The sequence below is a fragment of the Furipterus horrens genome, unplaced genomic scaffold (assembly GCF_987537825.1).
Source record: "Furipterus horrens unplaced genomic scaffold, mFurHor1.1.pri manual_scaffold_2, whole genome shotgun sequence".
Classification (NCBI taxonomy): domain Eukaryota; kingdom Metazoa; phylum Chordata; class Mammalia; order Chiroptera; family Furipteridae; genus Furipterus; species Furipterus horrens.
The window spans coordinates 172459242-172480167 of NW_028327172.1; the positions used below are offsets into that span (position 1 = coordinate 172459242).

At 35.1% G+C, this 20926-nt stretch overlaps 1 protein-coding gene across 1 annotated transcript in view; it reads left to right on the top strand.

Moving 5' to 3' along the window:
• ADAMTS3 (ADAM metallopeptidase with thrombospondin type 1 motif 3) overlaps nucleotides 1–20926 on the top strand; it is a 236137-nt gene that overhangs the window by 108959 nt on the left and 106252 nt on the right. Inside the window, exon 4 of the mRNA XM_090268112.1 lies at nucleotides 6258–6414. Within this exon, the coding sequence (XP_090124238.1) occupies nucleotides 6258–6414 (157 nt within the window). The remainder of the gene's footprint in view (nucleotides 1–6257; nucleotides 6415–20926) is intronic.

Here is a 20926-nt window from a genome sequence, read left to right on the forward strand (position 1 = left end):
TAAACTAGTTTAAAACTTAAAGCAGACATTTAAAACTTATTACTGCTTTTCTATGTTGTGTTAAAATTGCAACCAGGTTAGTACAACATAATGAATATTCACTTAACTTCAGTTTGTTATTTATTACATTATCTGCCACGTATTTCCTGGCATTCCAAAAAAAAGCTACCAGCTCTACTTTCTTTCCTTAATAGATTTGAGAATCACTGCAGTAAAACACGTTTGAGTGTGACAATTAAAAATGGCATGTACCCATAGCCTAAGTTTTTAAGAATATTTTGCACAGAATTTTCAAGGAAATCTTAGTAATTCTTGCTGGAACTCTTTCTAAAATGACTTTTATACTGATTTTTATGTTAAACCTAGTCAAACACAACTTAGTCTTTTCTTAGTGACTGATGTTTATTATTACTGACCTATAAAGACTAAAATTTTATATTTGTTGTAGTGCTTTAATGTTTGTGTAGGGCTTTCATAGACATTATCTCATCCGAAAGCCCCTGTACCCCACACCCCTTACTCTCCTTTGCCATTTACACTCTGATGAGGATTAGAAAACCATCTCACCTGGTTTATAGAATTGGGTGTCAAATATGGCTCAAAGACTCCTCCTGGTGAGTAAGGAGCATGGCCTTTTTGATAGCTCTTTCCATCCTCGGAGGCTATTTGGCTTACTTCTGGATTCTTGGCAGTGTTTGGGTTGAGTGATGTAGCTGGAAGAGTTGACCCAGCAAGAGGGGAATTCTGCAGCTGGATTTCCAGCCTAGATCATTGTTTTATAAATATCCCCTCTGAAATTCTGTCAAGGGCCTGCGTGAAGATGTAATTAAAGCATAATAATGCATGTTTAATATAATATGTTTAATGCTCTATTAAACATACTCTAAAAATTAATGTGTATTACATTTTGGAAAATAGTTTGAGAAATACAATGAGTATTTTCTATTTGGTTCATGGGATTGAAGAATGATAAATGTGCAGGGCTTGTATCATAGAGGGAAATTTATGAAATGCTATCTTGATATATACACCAATTAGGTAGCATTAAAGATGAATTTAAAATGATTGCATCCATTTAAATAGAGTCTCTTAGGACCATGTGTAATCATAAGTGTAACATTTCTAAAATTTTCAGTTATAATTTAAAAGTTGTAAATTTCTGGCAGCATAATAAATAATACTAGTACTTAGAGTGCTGAGAGTTTTTCTTTTATATTTATTGGATTATATCCCTTCAAGTCACTCCATCATTGTATGGAGTAAATGTATCCTATGAAATAAAATTATGGGGCCCTGAGAGCAGGAGAGCCAGTTATTGAATATTATGATGGGACAGTTCATGGTCTTTGAGCTTCCAAAAATACTCTTTGAATGAGCAAGTGCCTAAATGAATATTTAGTGGATAAAAGAGACTTCAATACTTAATTATTAGTGTTGATGATTTCCCCCCTACTAACTATGCATAAGCAGTTTTTTTCTAAAAGTCACTCCATTTTTGGTAGCTACTGAGGGAGAAAAACCAATAGTGTGGTGGAAAGAGCAGCAGAAGAATCTAACTATAACAGTTCTGTATAGTCTAGGATTTGAAGTATATATGGTTCCATAACTCTTTGTAATATCTCTTCAGCCCCCATTACTTTAATTAGATACTTGTGTTTGTGTAGTTTCCTTCCCACAATCTTCATTCCTTGTGTTATTTTCATTGCAGTTACTTCTTACTTTGCTAAGACTCTCCTACTTAGGTACCCATGACACTCTACTCTGTTTTCCTCCCATCTCTCTTGCCATTCCTTTTCAATTTCCTTCTAAGAAGTTTTATTTTCACTTGTTCATTTCTTACATTATTTTCTTCTCCTACTCTCTCTAAAATATTAGGCACCTACTTTGAGCCAGTCATTGTTCTGGGCCCTGGGAAACAGCAGTGACATGTCAAAGTCCATGCTTGATGAAAATTATGTTCCAAAAGGTGACAATCATCAAGGAGATGCCTTTAAGGGGAAAAAAAAAAAGCTTGAATAGAGAGTAAAAGAGAAGCTAATTCATATAGGTGTGGGTAGTAGCTGTGGGCTGGTTTGGGAAGAGCAATATATAAAACATAAGGAGAAGCCAGAAAAATGGACAAGGCTCAGCCATGTAGGGCTTTGTAAGCCATGGTCTGGAGTTCAGATTTTAGTATTTCCTGTATAGCAGGTTGACGTAATACAAGTTCTCCATAGCCTTGTTTCCCAGAACAGCTCTGCAGAGACTCTTTTCTGAGTGAATAGGGTACTGTCTTTAAGCATATCTTGGGCTTTTGCATATCAGATCTACAACCCTTTGGTACATGAGCAGACACTCCAACGGAGCCACCTGTCCAGGGCCAGAAAATCATTTTTAAGGAAGTAGCATTTAATATGAGACCTGGAGCGGGTGGAAAAAGAAAAAAAAAAAAAAAAAAAAAAACCTAACTAAGGGGACTATGGCATGATGGCAGAAGGGACTTCTAGACAGACTAACAGCATTTCAAAGGCCTGAGTCAGTAAGGAATTTGGGAACATCTAAGGAAAACCCAAACTGAGCAAAGGCCCCTAATTCTGGGACAGAGGGAGGAGGTGAGAATGGCCCTTCTTGTGGTTGGTAGGCAGGGCCAGGTGATGCAGGCCTGGAAAGTTATGGTAGGGAGTGTGGTTTTAAGTGCAATAAGAAGCAATTAAAGTGATTTAGACAAAGGAGTGGCATGATTCTGTTTGAGGTTGAGACCGCCATCTGTTCATCAAAACCCATTTGTCTATTCTCCCTGGGCACACAGCCGGATTCCATTTCCTGGCTCTCTTTCCAGTTGGCTGTGTATCCTAACCATGGAAGTAAGTGCTGGTGGTGAATACATGACTTAAGGTTAGCTCACAAAAACCTCCCATGTGGGCTTCCTCCTGCTGTGTCCCCTTCTCACTGGGCAAACTTGGGAGCCTGTGCTGAGCACCATCAGCCTGGACACCTGCCTGTCTATGTGAAACAGAACCTTCTCTCATCTTACATAGAACTGTCCTGAACTTTTATGTGAGCAAGAGAGAAGTACCTAATGTTTTGAGCCATTTGTTACCACATTCTAGTTTATTTCAAATTAGTACGATATTGTGGCCCTGGCTGGTGTGGCTCAGTGGATTGAGTGCCAGCCTGCAAACAAAAGGGTCACCAGTTCAATTCCCAGTCAGGACACATGCCTATGTTGCAGGCCAGATCCCCAGTTGGGGCTGTGTGAGAGGCAACCGCACATTGATGATTCTCTCCCTGTCTTTCTTCGTCCCTTGCCCTCTCTCTAAAAATAAATACAATATTTTTTAAATAAATAAAATTAGTATGATATTGTGAAAGAACAATTTTGGCTGCTGTGCAATGTGAAAATGTTTGACAGTGTGAACAATAGTAGTAGTCAAAGTGAAGTCCCATTGTGCTGGAAACTAGGGAGATTTCAGTGTTAGCAGATTTTAGATAATTGTGAATGTAGAATCAACAGCTCCTATTTATAATTTGCTATGTATAGTAAGACTGAAGGTAAAAAAAAAAAAAAAACGCACTTAGTTTGACTCTCAACTGCCATATCACTCACTTTCTGCACTTTCCATTGAATACCTTTGGACATATATTTTATTTTACTAGGTTGCCTTCAACTGGAGGGTAAACAAACCATATCTTTGATAATTTTTTATTTAACATGGTGTCTAGTACAGTACTTTTTCATTAACTTTGTTTAAATAAATGAATAAAAGGGTAGACGTTCAGATTTTCTGTCCATGGAATTATTGGAAGTCACGTGACTCAGCCTTTGCCTTGCCAATGATATTGCCTTAACCTGGCTTAAATGTTCATTGCCTTCCAAGGGGCAGCTTTAGCTGTGTTAAATTTTGTTCTACCTATGGTCTAGTGGGGAAAGTAACATCATGGAACCTGGGAATGGAGAAATGTCTTTTAAAGGCATGTGGGCTAATCCTCACTGCCCTCCCCATCACTTTCAGGTGTCCCCAGTAGCCATGGCTCATTGCTCAGAGTTGCTGAATGCTTCAGTTACCACAATTTTCATCCAGAGTTAGGCACTCATCTGGGAGAATCATTATGATTTATAGAATCTCAAGATAGGAGGCAGTTTCTGTAACCCAAATGAGCAACAATGAGGTCTCTGTCTAAGAAAGTGACAGTGGAAATAGAAGAAAGGGAGAAGAATGTAAGAAACTAAAAAACATGGTGACTAAATGGATTTGGGACATAGAAGCCTGGAATGAAGAAGAATATGGAAGCCCTCGTGCTGATAAACTTCAACTTATAAAATTAAGTATATGTATGTCAACAGAGCTGTGTTTTCAACATAAAGCCAGTTACACTGCCTGACACCAGGAGATGGCATTGGTGATGAGACTAGATCTTTCAGCCTTGTATATGGCCTGTTTGTTAACTTATTAAACGTTTACTGTATTTGTGCTTAGTTTGGATGTGTTTTATGAACATTATTAACCCATCCATGGCTGAGAAAGGCAAAACCAGTGATGTTGAAATTACTGGTAAGAAGATATGTAAGAATAGGACACCAATGCATAAAATAAAAATGGCATTTGAAAAGCATGAAACCAATGTTGGAAATTGTATTTGTAAAGGAGATAGATCCATTGACAGCAAAAGCAACTCTGAAGGGTAAAGATGCAATTAGACCACTTGTGAGAACACTGCACTTCACATTACAGGAGAAAGTAATTGACCAGATGAGAAGACAAATATTGGAGTTTCCGTTTGGAAAATCAGTGTCCTATTGAATGCCCACTAGCTTAATGTTCTTTTTAGTTAAGACCAGAAGCTTCTTTAAGATGGTAAGGACTAAGCATTGTGAAAGAGCTGGTGATGTTTTCTTGCGAGACATGACCCCATAGGTACAAGGCTGGGTGTTGAATTGGTATCTGGAGACACCGTAGCTGGTAAGTCTTCCCTGTGAGGCTTCCACAGGGGAGGGGGAGTGGAGAGCATGTATGTAGCTGGTGGCACAAGTCAGACTGGAAAGGAAGGGACAGATTTTAACGCAATAGAAAAGCTACAGTCGGAGGCATATTTACTGAAAACAAGTGCTGTTTGCTAATTGTACATATCTTTTATTTTTGTGTTGCTTGGCACAATAGTGGTAGAGACATTCAACCAACGTGAAATAGATGGATGAGAACCTCCCCTCCCCCATCATGTTCCATAAAGGCCAGTGACCTGTGAAAACATAGAATAAGTTAAGGGCCTCCAAAGAAAAATATGACTAACTTCTCAATCTGATAGATTTTTTAAAATAATTACAGTTCCCATACTAACATGCTATTTCTTCAACTTTGTTTTCAAGTAAATGCACTGAAATTTAAGTTAATATACATATTAATTTATGAACTTTAAAGTAGATAAATGAGTTGTAACTATTGAACTATCATATAGACTTGATACTTAACAGAGGACAAATTTTAAACAAAACGGTCATTTCTCTTCTGTTATAGTACTAAATGTAGTCCTGGTGTTTTCTAAATAAACGAAAGATGAAATAGTCAGAAGGGGACACTAAATAGAGAGGTGGGGAGATTAAATGTAAGAATAATCTTTTCAGTGTGAAAGGATGAAAATTGAGAATAAAAACAAGATATACAAAATCATGATGTTAGATTAAGATGGAACAAATATGAGTTCTTCAAATTAATAAAATTAGAAACTTGGAGTTTTTAATGAAGCTTTAAAAAGGCCATTTGAAGACAGAAATATGTTTATGTGCTGAGTGCACTACGGAACTTATTCCTCTCATACCATAGTAGTATAGAAGGAAGATGTAAATAAGTTTTAAACAATATGTTAACATGCATGGACAGAATCCTGCTCCATAATGAGTTGTTATGGGAAACCAGAGATGATTCTGGAGTTCATGTGCTCTGTAATATTTCTTTTAGAGATAAAATACCAAGTAGAATATATAGATGAACTTCTTTTGTAATTTGACAAAATGTATACATTGTATTATTTTCTTATGTGTACCCTATGTAAAGTTCTTATTCTACCTTAAATGAATTTTTATTCCTGTCATACATGATTTTATACCTCATATGAATTACTGATATCTTATAATTCCTCAAACATTTAAAATATATAATCAAAAGTAGAAAGAAAAAGCATTAGCTTTCACAAATTATAATCTTACCATTGAAAAAATGGTACTTGTGAAGTAAACATGATAGATATCTTTTAAAAATTAAGATATTTTATTCTTTCTCCAGGCTGGCATGATAAAAAGTGATGATGATGAGTATTTCATTGAACCCTTGGAAAGAGGTAAACAGATGGAGGAAGAAAAAGGAAGGATTCATATTGTCTACAAGAGATCAGCAATGGAACGAGCTCCCGTAGACATGACTAGAGACTTCTACTACAGAGGTAGGCATCCTTGACTAGGCTTAATAATTAACCATGATTTTAAGATATGGTGAAAACAACTCTCTAGTCAATTAAGAGAATGCGATTGGTGTATGCTTTTGTGTAATGTGGAGATAGCAAAAGAGGTTTATATAGGGGTTGGCAAAACTAGGTTTACAGTTGTTCATATGGAAAATAAGACAATAATTAATAAATAATAAGAATAAATTCTTGTATTTTGTGTACTCACAATCATAAACCTACCTTGGCCAACCTCAGTATTTGTAAAACATGAAATGTGGTTTGTCTTCTTAAAAATGCACATAGGAATATATTTTATAAGCATTATTTTATTCCAGGGCATTATTGGAGCCTCAATATGTTTGTTATTTATTATTTCTCTTAAAAGTTTCACATTTAAAATATAATTTCTCTAGCTTATATTAAAATTTGAAAATATTTTTGCTTTCTAGAATTATCTAAATTATGCTTTAATAACATTATTTAAAAACATTTAAAATAGATACATTGACATGGTAAAGAACTGTATTTTGCTTTAAGACCAGTGTGGTAGATATATTTGAAAATAAGTATGCTATTTTAATTGAAGGTCTGTTTTCTAGAACTTTCTACCTGTGGAGGAGACAATGAGTTGAATGCATCTGTTGGACTGCTAAAGTCAAGTTAAATTATGAATATTTCACATTTTTGTCTGTTTTAATGAAATCTGAAAGTAACTTGGCATTAAAGAGGTATTCTTGAGTATAAAATTGGGTGTAAAAGTTTCCTTTATAGAGAAGAAAGGAAACTTGGGACTCTGTGTATTTTTTTTTTTAAACCAAATCTCAAAAAGTCTACATTTAATTGCCAGGCCAGCTTTCTGAGTCAAGATAATGTAGATTTCCCCTCGGGAAATTTCAAGGATATAAATAAGCGTCTTAATTGAACATTATCTGTCTTCTGGATTAAGAGTTGTTACCTAGTTATTATTTTGATTTTCAATGCCACCAGCTTCCTTTCATATGCTGTTTTTGTGGACTCATAAAATTTAAAATAAATTTAAAATGAATATGACCTGAAATTTTTTTGAAAAATTTCTGATTTGAAACAAAAGGTCTGTATTAATAGATGTAGTACTATTAAATGTGTGCCTGTCCTAGAGGGTCTCTGTGATGTAAGAGAAAGAGAAGACACTGCAGTTAAATAGACAGGTGTAAGCAGTAGCTCTACAACATAAAGTTGTCCTTTTTACCGTAGATTAATCCCTTTCTGAGTTTCTTTATCTGTGAATAGAGTTAAAATATATTGCACAGTTGTAATAAGTATTTGAAATGATATATGCAAATTGTTTAATGTAGCCCTCAATAACAGATGCTTAATCAATGCTGGATGTTGTTTTTGTTATTATTTTGTGCAAAATATTTACATATTAGGAGTTTTGTTAAAGTTGAGTGGTTAGCCATTTCTTGTCTTCACATGAATACATTACTGTTAATTCATATTTATATTTTCATGTTTTAAAAATGTCATTTTAAATCAAAAGACTGGTCAAAGGGTAGATAGTAGGATTACAGTGCTTTTTCTATAGTTTTGGTTATATATTAATCACATATGATATCTCTTTTGAGGCAATGGGTAAATATCTTTTAGAAAAGCATAGCTCACATGTTATGGAATTGTATTAGAGGACCAAAGACCAGATTACTCACTGTGATTGTCTTCCTGTTTGTTCCAGCTGTCATACCTATGGTTTCACATAGCTGTATCCTATTGCTCCATTTCAATCCCTTTGGTATCTATTTCTATAAATATCAGATCTGGTACTTCTCATTAGTCTCATATTTATAGGAAAGGAGAGAAGATTATTTTTCTTGAAATAAGAAAATTGTGAGAAATAATATGTTTAATGCCTATTGTCTTTTTCAATGCTAGAGAAGGTAAATTAGTAGTCATGGTATATTAGTATAAAAGAATTGAATAAGATTAAGGTGATTTGAGACATTTTTAAAATTATTGAAAATTTTATAGCATCAAAATCAACATACCCCAAATTTATCGTGTAGACACTATTTATTGTGAGTGTTTCACTCATGAGTAGAGACAATTGCCTTAGAGTAGAAGTATTCCACAAATGAGAGTAGTACATTTTAGAATGGTTCTCAATGGCCATGGATGAAAGCAAAAGGGGTTCCTTTGTTAACTCTCAATCACCTTGAAACTTGATCCAAAATAGAACCGTTCAGTTCTCTTAGAATGTTCCATGATAAACCATGGAATGAGCTTAACAGTTTTTGTTTTCTTATTTATGAGGTTCTGATTCAGCTGAGTTACTGGTGATATCAGTTTACATCCTTTTGAGAATCTTAAATTGTAACCATATATTGACTATTTTAGAAGTATAAATCTCTTCCCAGGGTAAAAAGAACTTCATATTGAGAACTTTAAGTGCACCACACTGTAACTTTAATTTTTTTTTAACTTCTTGGTCACAGGATTAAGAGCCAAGCTATTACATGGACTAAATACTTTATTACTGAAAATTAAGAATATATACTTATACCGTATTCCATCATTTTAAAATGTAAAATTGGACAGGTTCTAGGAATAGAAAGGCATATTAATTTATAAATGAAAATTATACATAATATAAAAGAGTGCTTTTTCTGGATCAATTCAGGATGTTATTTTAGGAGACATGTGAGGTTTTTACTTAAGAAGTAATATGGAAAGGAAAAATACGTAAGACTTATGTAGAAAGAGAGGCATTTGAAGGCCATGGTCTTCATTAATTTCTCTGACGAGTCATCAGGAGGGGTTTTGAGCTAAGCAAGGCACTTCTGACCCTACAGCCAGTAGGGCCCCTGTAATGAAATATTCTGCATTTTGCTAGTTGTCTCAGTGATTGCCTGGCTACATTTCTTGTTTTATTTATTTATTTATTTATTTATTTATTTATTTATTTATTGTCAGTTTAGCAGGAGAACTGCCATTCATTTGAGGTCTGAAGATTGTTGCAAGTGTTCTAAATTAAAAATAATTATGATCTGAACTAGGTGAGTAGGAGTCACGTAGAGAGAAGGAGTCAGATTGGATTGAGATTGAAGTAAAATCAATGGGATAATTTGTTGGACTACATGTTAGGGTTGGAGAGAAAGAGAGTGACCCAGGATGACTCAGACTTCTAATCTGGAAGACTAGGGAGTTCTCCTTCCAGAATTTGTGTATTTAAAATGAGAAATAGGAATAAGCTTGATGGAGGATGACATGTTGGAATTAATTTGGATACACTTTGTTTGAAGATAAATTATAAGAATGAGTGAAGAAATAAGTGCATAGTATATTTTTATAATCATGTCCCAGAGTCAGTGCATGAATGGCCTTCTATACATGTTATGGTAGAGATGCGTAAAGGTTACCTTTGGAATCAGGTGAAAGCTGTTGGCTTGTGGATGCTTGGAATGATGCTGTTTGCCTTCTATTCTTCCTTCTCAACTCTGTATCACTGAGAATCAGAAGGCATACAATACACAGAACTGAAAGCTCATGAAAAAGGTTTACTACCTATCACTATAGGAGAGGAGGGCATTATGTCTTCAGAAAAACAAGAACTAAACGTAAAACAAAAATTATACTTCTCACACTCAAGAACCCTAAGGTGTTTCACTTTACTGAATACAAACACCTATTTCTGTTCCTTCCTTTAAAACATTTATCTGGGTTCCCAATAAAAGTCATGCTTTGAACCTGTTGAGATAATTTCTTGTATGGTGTGATTCAACAACAACAACAACAACAAAAAACAACCCTCAATCATTCTTTTTCCTTGACTCTTAATAGGGAATTTGTACTGTTTTTGAAATATGGAAAAATATAGAGTTAATTAACAAATATTGAACTCAGAAAATCACAGATGCAGTGCTCTGCTTTAGAATTACTCTTTTAAAAATAAGACCTTAAGCAGTTTTAAATTCGGTAGTATATGTATTCTCTTCCAGTGCAGAACTGGCAGGTTTTAATAACACGTAGCACTCTCAGTTTCTGAAAAAAATACCAACCTTTTCATTAAACAACAAACAAACTTGCATGCTTATGATAAAGAAACTTGTCTACTTCATCATGGAGGGATAGTTGAATTTACTTCATTTTCTGATTCCTGCTTTGGGAATATGGAAATCACATCCACTTTTGGCATCTTTAGTTTGGATAAAATGGTTTTTGATTTTTTACTTGTTAACATCATGGTTAGTAAACAATTATAGGATCATAAAGTTTACCTCCATCATTAAATCAATCAGAAGTCTAAACTCAGATTAAACAAAACAAAACATAGCCCTGACCATCTCTTAAGAGAATATGTACATTGTCATTAATAAGAAAGTTTAGGCAGTCTTATGTTTTGTGTGTGTTGGTGGGGGAGGCTGTATTTGTATGATGTCATTTGCTTCTAGTATTTTTTATTTAATCCTTAGGCCCTTAGGCTTCTTCCTTCAAATAACAAACTGTTCATTCACCAGAAGCTTTGTGTTAAAGTAATTTTTGTAATTACTTCCTACCAGTGGGAAACATGGAATAGAAAGCCTTTATCTCCTTGCTTCCTTTCAGAATTTTCATTTTCCTGCATGAACCCAAGTGCTTGTGATGCTGGTGTGGTTGTCATGGCACTGTGAAGGGGCCTTTGTCCCAGGTGGGAAACATGTACAAGTCTGAAATGATTTGGGAGTTGCTCCTGGTTGCTGGGGAATGAAACTATGAAACAAGAACTAGAATAATCGGAAGACTATTCCTTATTTTAGTGATGCTAGGAACTGCCTAGGCGTAGAGTAGTTCCTTGAATCTATAGACATGTCAGTAGGTGCTATAACCCTTTGTAATGGCAAGTTCTCATGACCTATGCCCTGATCAAAGAGAAACATTGATGAGCTTTGTTATATACACGTGTGCGTGCTCTCTCTCTCTCTCTCTCTCTCTCACACACACACAGACTAGACAAAATAAATTAATTATAGCAGATTTTTTAAATTAAATGAAGGATGGTACATAATATGTATAAATCATTGAGATCTGTCAGTAGCAACTATTCTTTTAGGTAGATGTTGAATGATAACATTTTCACAACCATGTAGTTTAGTTTATAATCTGAGGGTCTGCTAGTACCCTTGGATTCATATGGAAATACTATTCATATTTATGAAATTTCTTTTTAGTTAGGTTTTCTATATTTAGGTATTTATAACAATTTTTGACAAAAATGAAGGCCATTAATGATTGAATTATTACATAAAATAATCAGGAAGCAGATTGATAGTTAAAGAGCTTTCAAATGTGAAACATAAGGATAACACGTTATTTCTTTTTATTAAAATGTCTTACTGGGCCTATCCCATCCTTTCATGAATAGGTTCAATAAAAGGAATTTCTTTATGAAATAAACTACATATTTTTTTTCTAATAAAGAATTGAAATGGAAAGACACAAACTGAATTGAGAATTCAAAGCTGATGGGTTACTATTTAATTATTGATGTGGCATTAATGGAAAAATAACTGGAAGGTTTTAGATATATCTGGGAGATTCAAGTGGCATTGAAAGCAGTTAATTTATATTAGGGTAGAAAACTAATTCAGGTTATTTAGGCCAGATCTTGATTCTTAAATTAAATGATTGCCCACTCAGAAGTAACTACAGTTGACCCTTGAATAACACAGGTGTTTAGGGCACCAACGCCCAGTCAGTCAAACATCTGGGTATAATTTTTGACTCCCCCCGAACTTTACTAATAACCTGCTGTTGATTGGAAGCCTTACTGATAATACAAACAGTTGATTAGCACATATTTTATATGTTATATGTCTTCTTTATTCTTATAGTAAAGTAAGCTACATAAAAGAAAATGTTATTAAAATCATAAGAAAGAGAAAATACATTTACAGTACTGTACATATTTATTGAAACAGTCTGTGTTAAGTGGACCTGTGCAGTTCAGACCTGTGTATTCAAGGGTCCACTATGTATCAGTTGACTCATGAGGGAGCAATTCATACCAACAAGAAATTTTGTTAGTGATCAAAATGCTTTTATTCTTTCTAAATATAAAATATATGCTATTATCAATATATACTTTTTGTGCTTGGCTTTATTCACGTCAACTGCTTTTGCTTAGGAGGGTTAAGACCCCATTTTAAGTAAAATATTAAGTACATTTTGACGGTGCTCATGCCAAATGTGCCTGCTTAAAAACACTTTAAAGCCTATACTATTTTCTCTTCTTCATGTGCAACTTATAAACTTTCATGATCGTATGTGGTAAGCATTTGTGCAAGGAATGTGAACATTTCTGAAGGTTTAGTAATCTTTTGTTTCATTATGTCTAACTAACTTAGTTGATATTTTAAAGAAGAGAATTTGCTGTAAAGTAGATTTTATTTATTTTTCTGTCATTGAATATTTTCTTTTCCCTGCTGGCAAAACAGTCACTAACTTTAAGTGTAACATTTATTTATGATGATCAATGTTATTCACTCCTGATCATCTTCATTTGGTATGGGGTAGGCCAAAAAGTTCCTTTAGTTTTTTCTGTACAATGGCTCTAGTAGTGCTTAATTTTCTTTAACTTCATTTGAAATAATTTTGTCAGATTGTATTGTGACAGCTATCATATCAGCATGCATTTAAAAAGATATATCAGTATTGGTGAATTTTTGTGCAGATGTTTTAATATTGAAGATGGACAGAAATATGCCACATTTTTGGCATATTATGCTTTGTTATTTCAAGAAAGGTAAAAACACAGCTGAAACGCAAGAAAAGATTTGCGCAATGTATGGAGAAAGTGCTGTGATTGATCAAACATGTCAAAAGTGGTCTGCAAAGTTTCTCGGTATTGTAGACATTTTGGCCAAATAATTTTTTGCTATGGGGCTGTCTTATGCTTTGGAAGATATTTAGCAGCACCCCTGGCCTCTACCCACTTGAAGCCAATAGTGGAAGATAGCTGACATATTCAAATTATCCAAATTAATAAAGTTATTGGTGAAAATGAAAAATGCATCTTTTATTTTACAAAAAAAAAAAAAAAAAAAAAAAAAAAAAGCCATACGGACTTTTTGGCCAACCCAATATTTTGCTCAGTACACCACCCCCCACCCCTGTGGTCCTCTCATCTGTCTATGGGAGATTCAGGTGTGTTTTTATCAATCTTCTCTTTCTTTCTTTTCATCCCTCTCTCCCTGCAAGACATCTTTCTGGTAGATGAGATGGGGTTTAGGGACATTGAAGAAAAATGCAATAATGGAAAAATATAAATGTGGCATAAAATAATATTTTTATTTGAAAATTGTTTGAAACTAGATTATGGGCTCTGTGAATTAAAGTGTAAGAGCTACACTTAAGTCAAAATAAATACTCCTTTAATACAGGATTCTGCAAGGGAGCTAAATATTTGGTTTTATTCTTTCTAGATACTAGAAATTTTACTCAGATTTTCAGCTGCAATTTATTTGCTCTAAATACCTAAATTTAAAAAATTCTTAATGAAAGTTCTTGAACTTGGGGCTTCGTATATGATTAAGAAATGACTTGTTATAGGGCCCTGGCTGGTTGGCTAATCAGTTGGAATGCTGTCCCATGCACCAAAGTGTTGCAGGTTTGATCCCCAGTCTGGGGACATTCCTAGGTTGCAGGTTTCATTCAGGGTTGGGGCACATATGGGAAGCAGCCTTCTCTCTCTCTCTCCTCCTCTCCCCTCCCCTTTCCCCCTCCTTTCCCACATCCCTCCCCCTCTCTCTAAACATCATTGCACATATTCTCTGGTGAGGATTTAAAGAATTTAAACAAAAAGATTTGTTTTAAGTTTGGAGCCATTTCCCTAAATGAGGATATGAAGTATTCTAAGTGTTTTTAGCCAATTCCTGTGGAAGGTTTTCTCTCTAGTGTGCTTTACAAATTGTTGTGTATTCTTTAAATGTGAAGAATAACGTCTGTGTGGTACTAAAACTTTTGCATTTCCCCTTCAGTCCTCTGTCTCAACACTTTGACAGGTTTTGTTTTTATATTTTATCATGTCCCACCCCATGCACTAAAAAATTAAATCAAATCATATCTAATGCCCTTTTGGTGAGAAAGGTGGGTGATAAAAGCAGATTCTCTTTATGTCTTGTGTCATGATACCTGTACTAATAAAATGCCAATATACAGCCTTCTAATAATAAGAAATTTGGATGTTAAAACAGCTTTTAAGTTTCATCATTTCCAGTTTTAGATAACCTATAGATAAAGCCAATATAAGAATTTGATGCAAATAAACATTGTCATTTCTCATTCCATGAGCCCAGGCTTAGCGTTTGAGTCTGGCAGACATCTGAGTGGAACTCACTGCCAGGTGCAGTAAATGCACTGCCCTACTTGTGTTCACAGGAGGTATAATTAAGTCAGTCAGGCTAGATATGTTGTTTTGGTCTCCTTCAACAACTGTCTTTCATCCTTGATGATCCAGCATTTGAAAGGCCAACAGAAGCATCTGAATGTTTGTTACAGGTTTGCATCTGAGTTCCTCTGGGTGTCTTTCCATCACTCACCTGGCACTCTTTCTCTTACATTTATGGAAGAAGTATTCTAACCTCCTGTCATCTCAGACTTATACAAATTAATAATGAACATTTGTGATATATGCTAGGATTATTTTCATAGATCTGAAGCATGGGCATGGGATTAAATAATCATAATAATCATCCAGATTTTTATTCTTGAATAAAATCTCAACTTTTATGGATTTGTTAATATTTCCTATTATATGGCCCCAGTTATATTGCAAGTCAGACCTCAACTCCAAGCACACACAGAGCATCGCTCCTCTTTGTTTCTCCTTTTTGTGATCTTCTGACAACTTTGATAAAGCAACTACAATACTTTAAATGAACTTCAAATTTTGTATTCTGATCAGAAATTAAGTAAATGGGAAGCCAAATGTTTAAATGGTAGGGATTATGAACATGGACCTTCCTTTCATTAATAGACTTGCTACATTGTAGCACCAATATTCATGGGGAAAACAAATAAAAGAACAAATAAAAAACAGGGGAGAAAAAAGCCCAGCTCTGCTACCATGTGGAATGCATCTCATTTTGCTGCTGTCCACATGTTTTATATGTTAGCCGGTACATAGGCTTCTTTGGCTGGCTGAGCAGGTCCCGCTGGGCTGATATTCCTTGTCTGCCTGGCTGCTGCAGGCCCTGCTGGCATTCACTGCAGGTCTCTCTCAACTTGACTTGAGTCAGCTTTCCCTGGTGCAACAGACCACCCCGAGTTCTGGCTAGGAACCCTATGCACCCAGCCCATGTGATTCACCCACAGCTTTTGTTGTGGGATCATGTTGATCCTGGGTTAGCAGCTCTGACAGGCTCCCCAGGAAACACAGATATGGCCATTCCTGCAGCACAGGAACCAAGGGGAATCTTAGCTCCTCAGCTGCAACCAGATTGGTGTGATTAAGGTGCTCGAAGCCCTTGAGGTGTTCTTCTTCCGGAGTCCTCAAAATAGTTCAGGCTTTGCCTTGGAGGTCCTCCAAGATCCATATGTTTTAAGTCCATGTCCCTTCTCTTCTGAGAAGGGGCCTTGAAGGGAACTGGGAAGAGATGAGAACCACTATCTCCTTGGTGCTGTTTGTCTCCCTCATCCCAGAAGCAGTCCAAGATCAAAAGAGCCAAGTTTGCCCTTTCCTTCTTCTAATTAAGTGCTTTTTTCCTCATGCCTCCAGCCTCATCACTAAGACTTATGATGGTTCAGACATTCCCTCATGGGAGGAAAAAACAAACAAATCAAAAAGATCTTTATGTTCCCATCTCGAGGCCTAGTATTGATATATATATATGATTGAGAAAATCCTTTCTCCAGGCAGCCTCGCTTACAAATCTCTTTTCTTCTGCAAAATCTTATTTGAACTCCAGAAGTTGACTATTGAGTTGCTTTCTTGGCACAACAATCTTAACGTCCAATGGTCTCTGTCCTTTCCTTTCCTCCCCCATTTCTCAGCGCCCCTCTGTCAGTGCTTGGGGAGGATCAACAAGCAGACAGACCATCTCTGCACAAAGGCAGAGAAGAATAAATGTGATCTTTTCCAGATATCATCTTCATTGCACAAATTACCATATTTCTGTGGCCCACATTGTTGTAGTTTCATATTGTTCTAGTTACAGAAACCATATTTATCAAGGGGTGTTGAAAGGGCTCTTATTGGAATCTTTTCCTCCCCCATTTGATGCATGCAATTTCAGATAAAGAATGATAAGATGTCAAATGCAAAATAACAAAAATCAGGGTTACAAATGGAATTTATGTCAGAAAAAGAATAAATGTTATCTCCATAATGTAAGCATACATTACCATGTGATTTGTAATCTAAAATGCATCACAAATATGGCTTTGACATCCTAAGTCTCTAGAACCTTGGAATCTTTAAATTCTGAGTCTTAATTTTACTATTATTTTTTCTAACTAATATCTGCAAATATAGAATTTTATCCCAAATAGCACAGGATTTTATTCATGATTAAAGAGGAAATCAAATTTATTCTCTTTGTGTATGTAAAAACCTCATGTTTTATTTATATGATTAAAAATAAGCGATTTTCATGCAAATAAAAGAATAATAGTATAGTTGTTATGAGCCCATATACTTATTTTTTAGTTTTTTCTAACTTTTGGTCCTTAGAATAATGGTGTTGAAAGTGAAAGAAGTATCATGACCAGTCCTCCTTCATCTGTTTTAGTCTTCTACAATTCTTGGCAATAACAAAGGAAAAATTAATAAGACTAGTCATGAAGGCAGTTTCTTACCTTAGGTACCCATATCCAGTGACTAAAGCTTACAGGACAGCTTGAATGTAATGTACTGCAGTAAAACTAATGGAAATAGGAAACCATAGTGCTCAGTATTTAGAATACCCTTGTATTTCCACGTATAGGGGCAGAATGTATTTGTTTCAGAAAATGTATTTTGATTACCATAAGAACATGTTGCATTAATATGGCATCACACACATTCTCTGCTAACTCCCTTTTGACACACACTCTAACCCCACCTTCCTATGGCCATTCCTATGAAAGGTGTTTCATAGCCAAAGGAAGACAGTCCATCTGTCTTAAATTTCTTAAGAGTAAAGTTAGCCAAGGCACATCCTGTATAAAAACAGACTCAATCGTTTGAATCTGACCTCTTGAGCCAGTTTTAAAATTACATCTTCAACCTGAGTCTTTAGAAGACTGAAGAAATCAGGAATATAAGAAGTGGCTTTTTATTATTATTATTATTCTCACTGAGGATGTTTTTTCATTGCTTTTAGAGAGGAAGGGAGAGAGAGAAACATCAATGTGAGAGGGAAATATCAATTGGTTGCCTTCTTGTATGTGCACCTCAACTAGGGATCAAACCTGCAGCCTGGGTGTGTACCCTGACTGAGAATCAAAGCCACGACCTTTCAGTCTACAGGAGGACACTCCAACTGTCTGAGCCGCACTGGCCAGGGCTATAGTGACTTTAAAAAAAAAAAAAATACAACACTATTTAACATGTTTCTCTTTAACAATCTTTACTATTTCCCATCTCACAGAAAAGGAAACAGTCACATTTTTCTAGTTTACAAAAATACTAAAACATTTCTTATTAGAGATGGAATATGTGTCCATATTTTATGCCTTCAAAAAATACAAATGCATAATATGAAATTACTAATGATGTGTTTTAGACAAACACCTAGTGTATTATTGAAAGAAGATACATTATTTTTATTTTTTATTGGGACCTCGATATATGCTCTTCCATGAAAATATGGTACACTTCAATAAAGGTTGGTAAAGAAACATACAATTAAAACTAAATCATTATGTAATCAGCATTATAATGACTGATATAGCAAACACATTCTATGAATTTAGAGATATCAGTGAATGCAGGAGAGCTTGAGGGGCTTCAAAGCTATTGAAGGAAACCTCGGTTTTGAATCAAGATTCAATTACTAAGCCCTGGCTGCTGTGGCTAAGTGGATTGAGCATCGGCCTGTGAGCCAAGTGTCACTGGTTCGATTCCCGGTCAGGGCACATTACTAGGTTGCACGTCAGGTCCCCAGTTGAGGGCACAAGTGAGAGGCAACCACACAGTGATGTTTCTCTCCCTCTCTTTCTCCTTTCCCCTCTCTAAAAATAAATAAATAAATAACAAATAAATAAATTATTTAAAAAAAAAGATTTAATTACTAAAGAGAAAGGAAGATATCCCTAAGGAAGGAAAAGTTTAGGTACAAACATATTGGTGATAATATGGTAATGATATTATTAGTAATAGCTATTAATACTAAAAGTAGAAATCATATTACCTCAAGGTCTATTGTCACATAATAACTAAAATGTATGTAACTGTTTTAATATTCTTTGGGTAATTTAATTTGATTTTTTTCAAGCCATATATATACATATATTGGGAACTAAAGATGTGAGAAATGGCTCTAATTTTTGTTGTGTTTATGTATGCTGCCTACCAACTACTGGACTTTCATATGAGAGTATTAGTTGAATAACGTACCTATCACCTGTAAAAAAAATAGGATAGTCTTTTTCCCCTCTTAAATGTGTGAGTAAACTGCTTTAGCCCAATAGCATCTACTAGCTAAACTTTAAAAAATATATTTTGGTGAGAGGGAAACATGTCCCAAAATGCTTTTTTTCTAATAATTCAGAAGATTAATATATATATTTATGAAATATATATGGAGATATATATATATATATATATATATATCTCCCCCCACTCCTCCCAACAAGTAGGATCCTTTATGTATTTGAAAGCATAGGGAATACATGCCACATAAATGATAAGACTTTTGGTGAAGAGATCTTCATTATCTCAGCCAACAGTGGTCTTCAGAGGCAATGACATCATTGTTGCTTCACTGACTTAAGAGTTTAGGCTAGAGCCAAAACCGTGGAACTGAGGCAGCTTCTTTGTCAGAGGTAGTTCAGAAAAGAAGATACAAAGGGCCTCCCTTTGAGTCATGGCAGGCTTCTCGACTCCTTTCTTGGTCCTTTGTGAAAGCACATGACTGGACTTGTAGAAGATTAACCTCCTTAACATTTCTGTAAAAAATTAAACAGATGCAAAGCAGCTCCATCACCTTTTTTCCTCTCTGTTGTGAATTCAGTATTATGGTGGGCAGTGAATTATTTTGAATTCCCTCAGAGAGGCCAGGGCAGTCAATGGGGATTGTGAATGAGGGCCTTCTGAAGGGCTCCGTTGTGGATTTTCTCTGGCTTTCACTGTTCTTTATAGCATTATTCCTCTGAAAGAGTTTCCTCTAAGAGTGGGGTCAGTCTAGAGACCTTTGTAGTGCTTGAAGTAATCCACCCTTTAATCTGTTCCTTCCTGTGGGAAAATCAGTCTGAAAAAAGAGTGAGCTGATATTTACATCCAGACATAGACTACTTAGACTGTTTACTTTTAATTTACTACTATTCGTTGGAAATAGCTTTTTTTTTAACTTTAGTTTTAATAAATAAAAAGATTCCAAAAACTTATCCCATGGCTTGCACTGATAATTTTATCTAGTCATATGTGAAAAGCGAAGAGTTGATGATCTCAACCTTGTTTCCCACCCTGGGTTATTATTTCATTAATCCAGCAGATACTACATATTTTTAAAACTAAGTATATACTATTTTATTGTTGTGAAATAAATGACCTGTATATCTTATTTATTTTCTGTTTTCAGTTTGTTTACATATTTTGTATATGAAACAGATTATGTATTTTATCATTATAGATCAAAATATGAGGTTAACAAAATTCAGCTCTTAATTTTTTAAACATTTTATTACATTTATTGGGGTGACATTGGTTAATAGGGTCATGTAGATTCCAAGTGTACATTTCCATGATACATGATCTGTATATTGCTTTGTGTACCCACCACCCAAAGTCAAATCATTTTCTGTCACCACGTATTTAGCCCCCTTTACTACCCTCCCCTCTGGTAACTACAATACTATTGTCTGTCTCTGTCTATGAGTTTCAGTTTTATGTTCCACATATGAGTGAAATCACATGGTTCTTACTTTTTTCTGACTGATTTATTTTGCTTAGCATAATATTATCAAAGTCCATTCATACTGTTGCAAATGGCAATATTTCATCTTTTCTTATGGCTGAGTAGTAGCCTATTGTATGTACATATCACATCTTCGTTATCCAATCATCGAAGGCCACCATGAACACTGCTGGAGTGAATATAGGAGCGTATGAATCTTTGTGAATAAATGTTTTCAAGTTTTTGAGGTAGATACCCAGAAGAGGGTGTTTAACTTAACTATTAGGGAAATGCAAATCAAAACTACAATGAGATACCACCTCACACCTGTTAGAATGGATACTATTAACAAGACAGGTGATAGCAAGTGTTAGAGAGGTTGCGGAGAAAAAGGAACCCTCATTCACTGCTGGTGGGAATGTAAACTAGTACAGCCACTATGGAAAACAATATGGCAGTTCCTC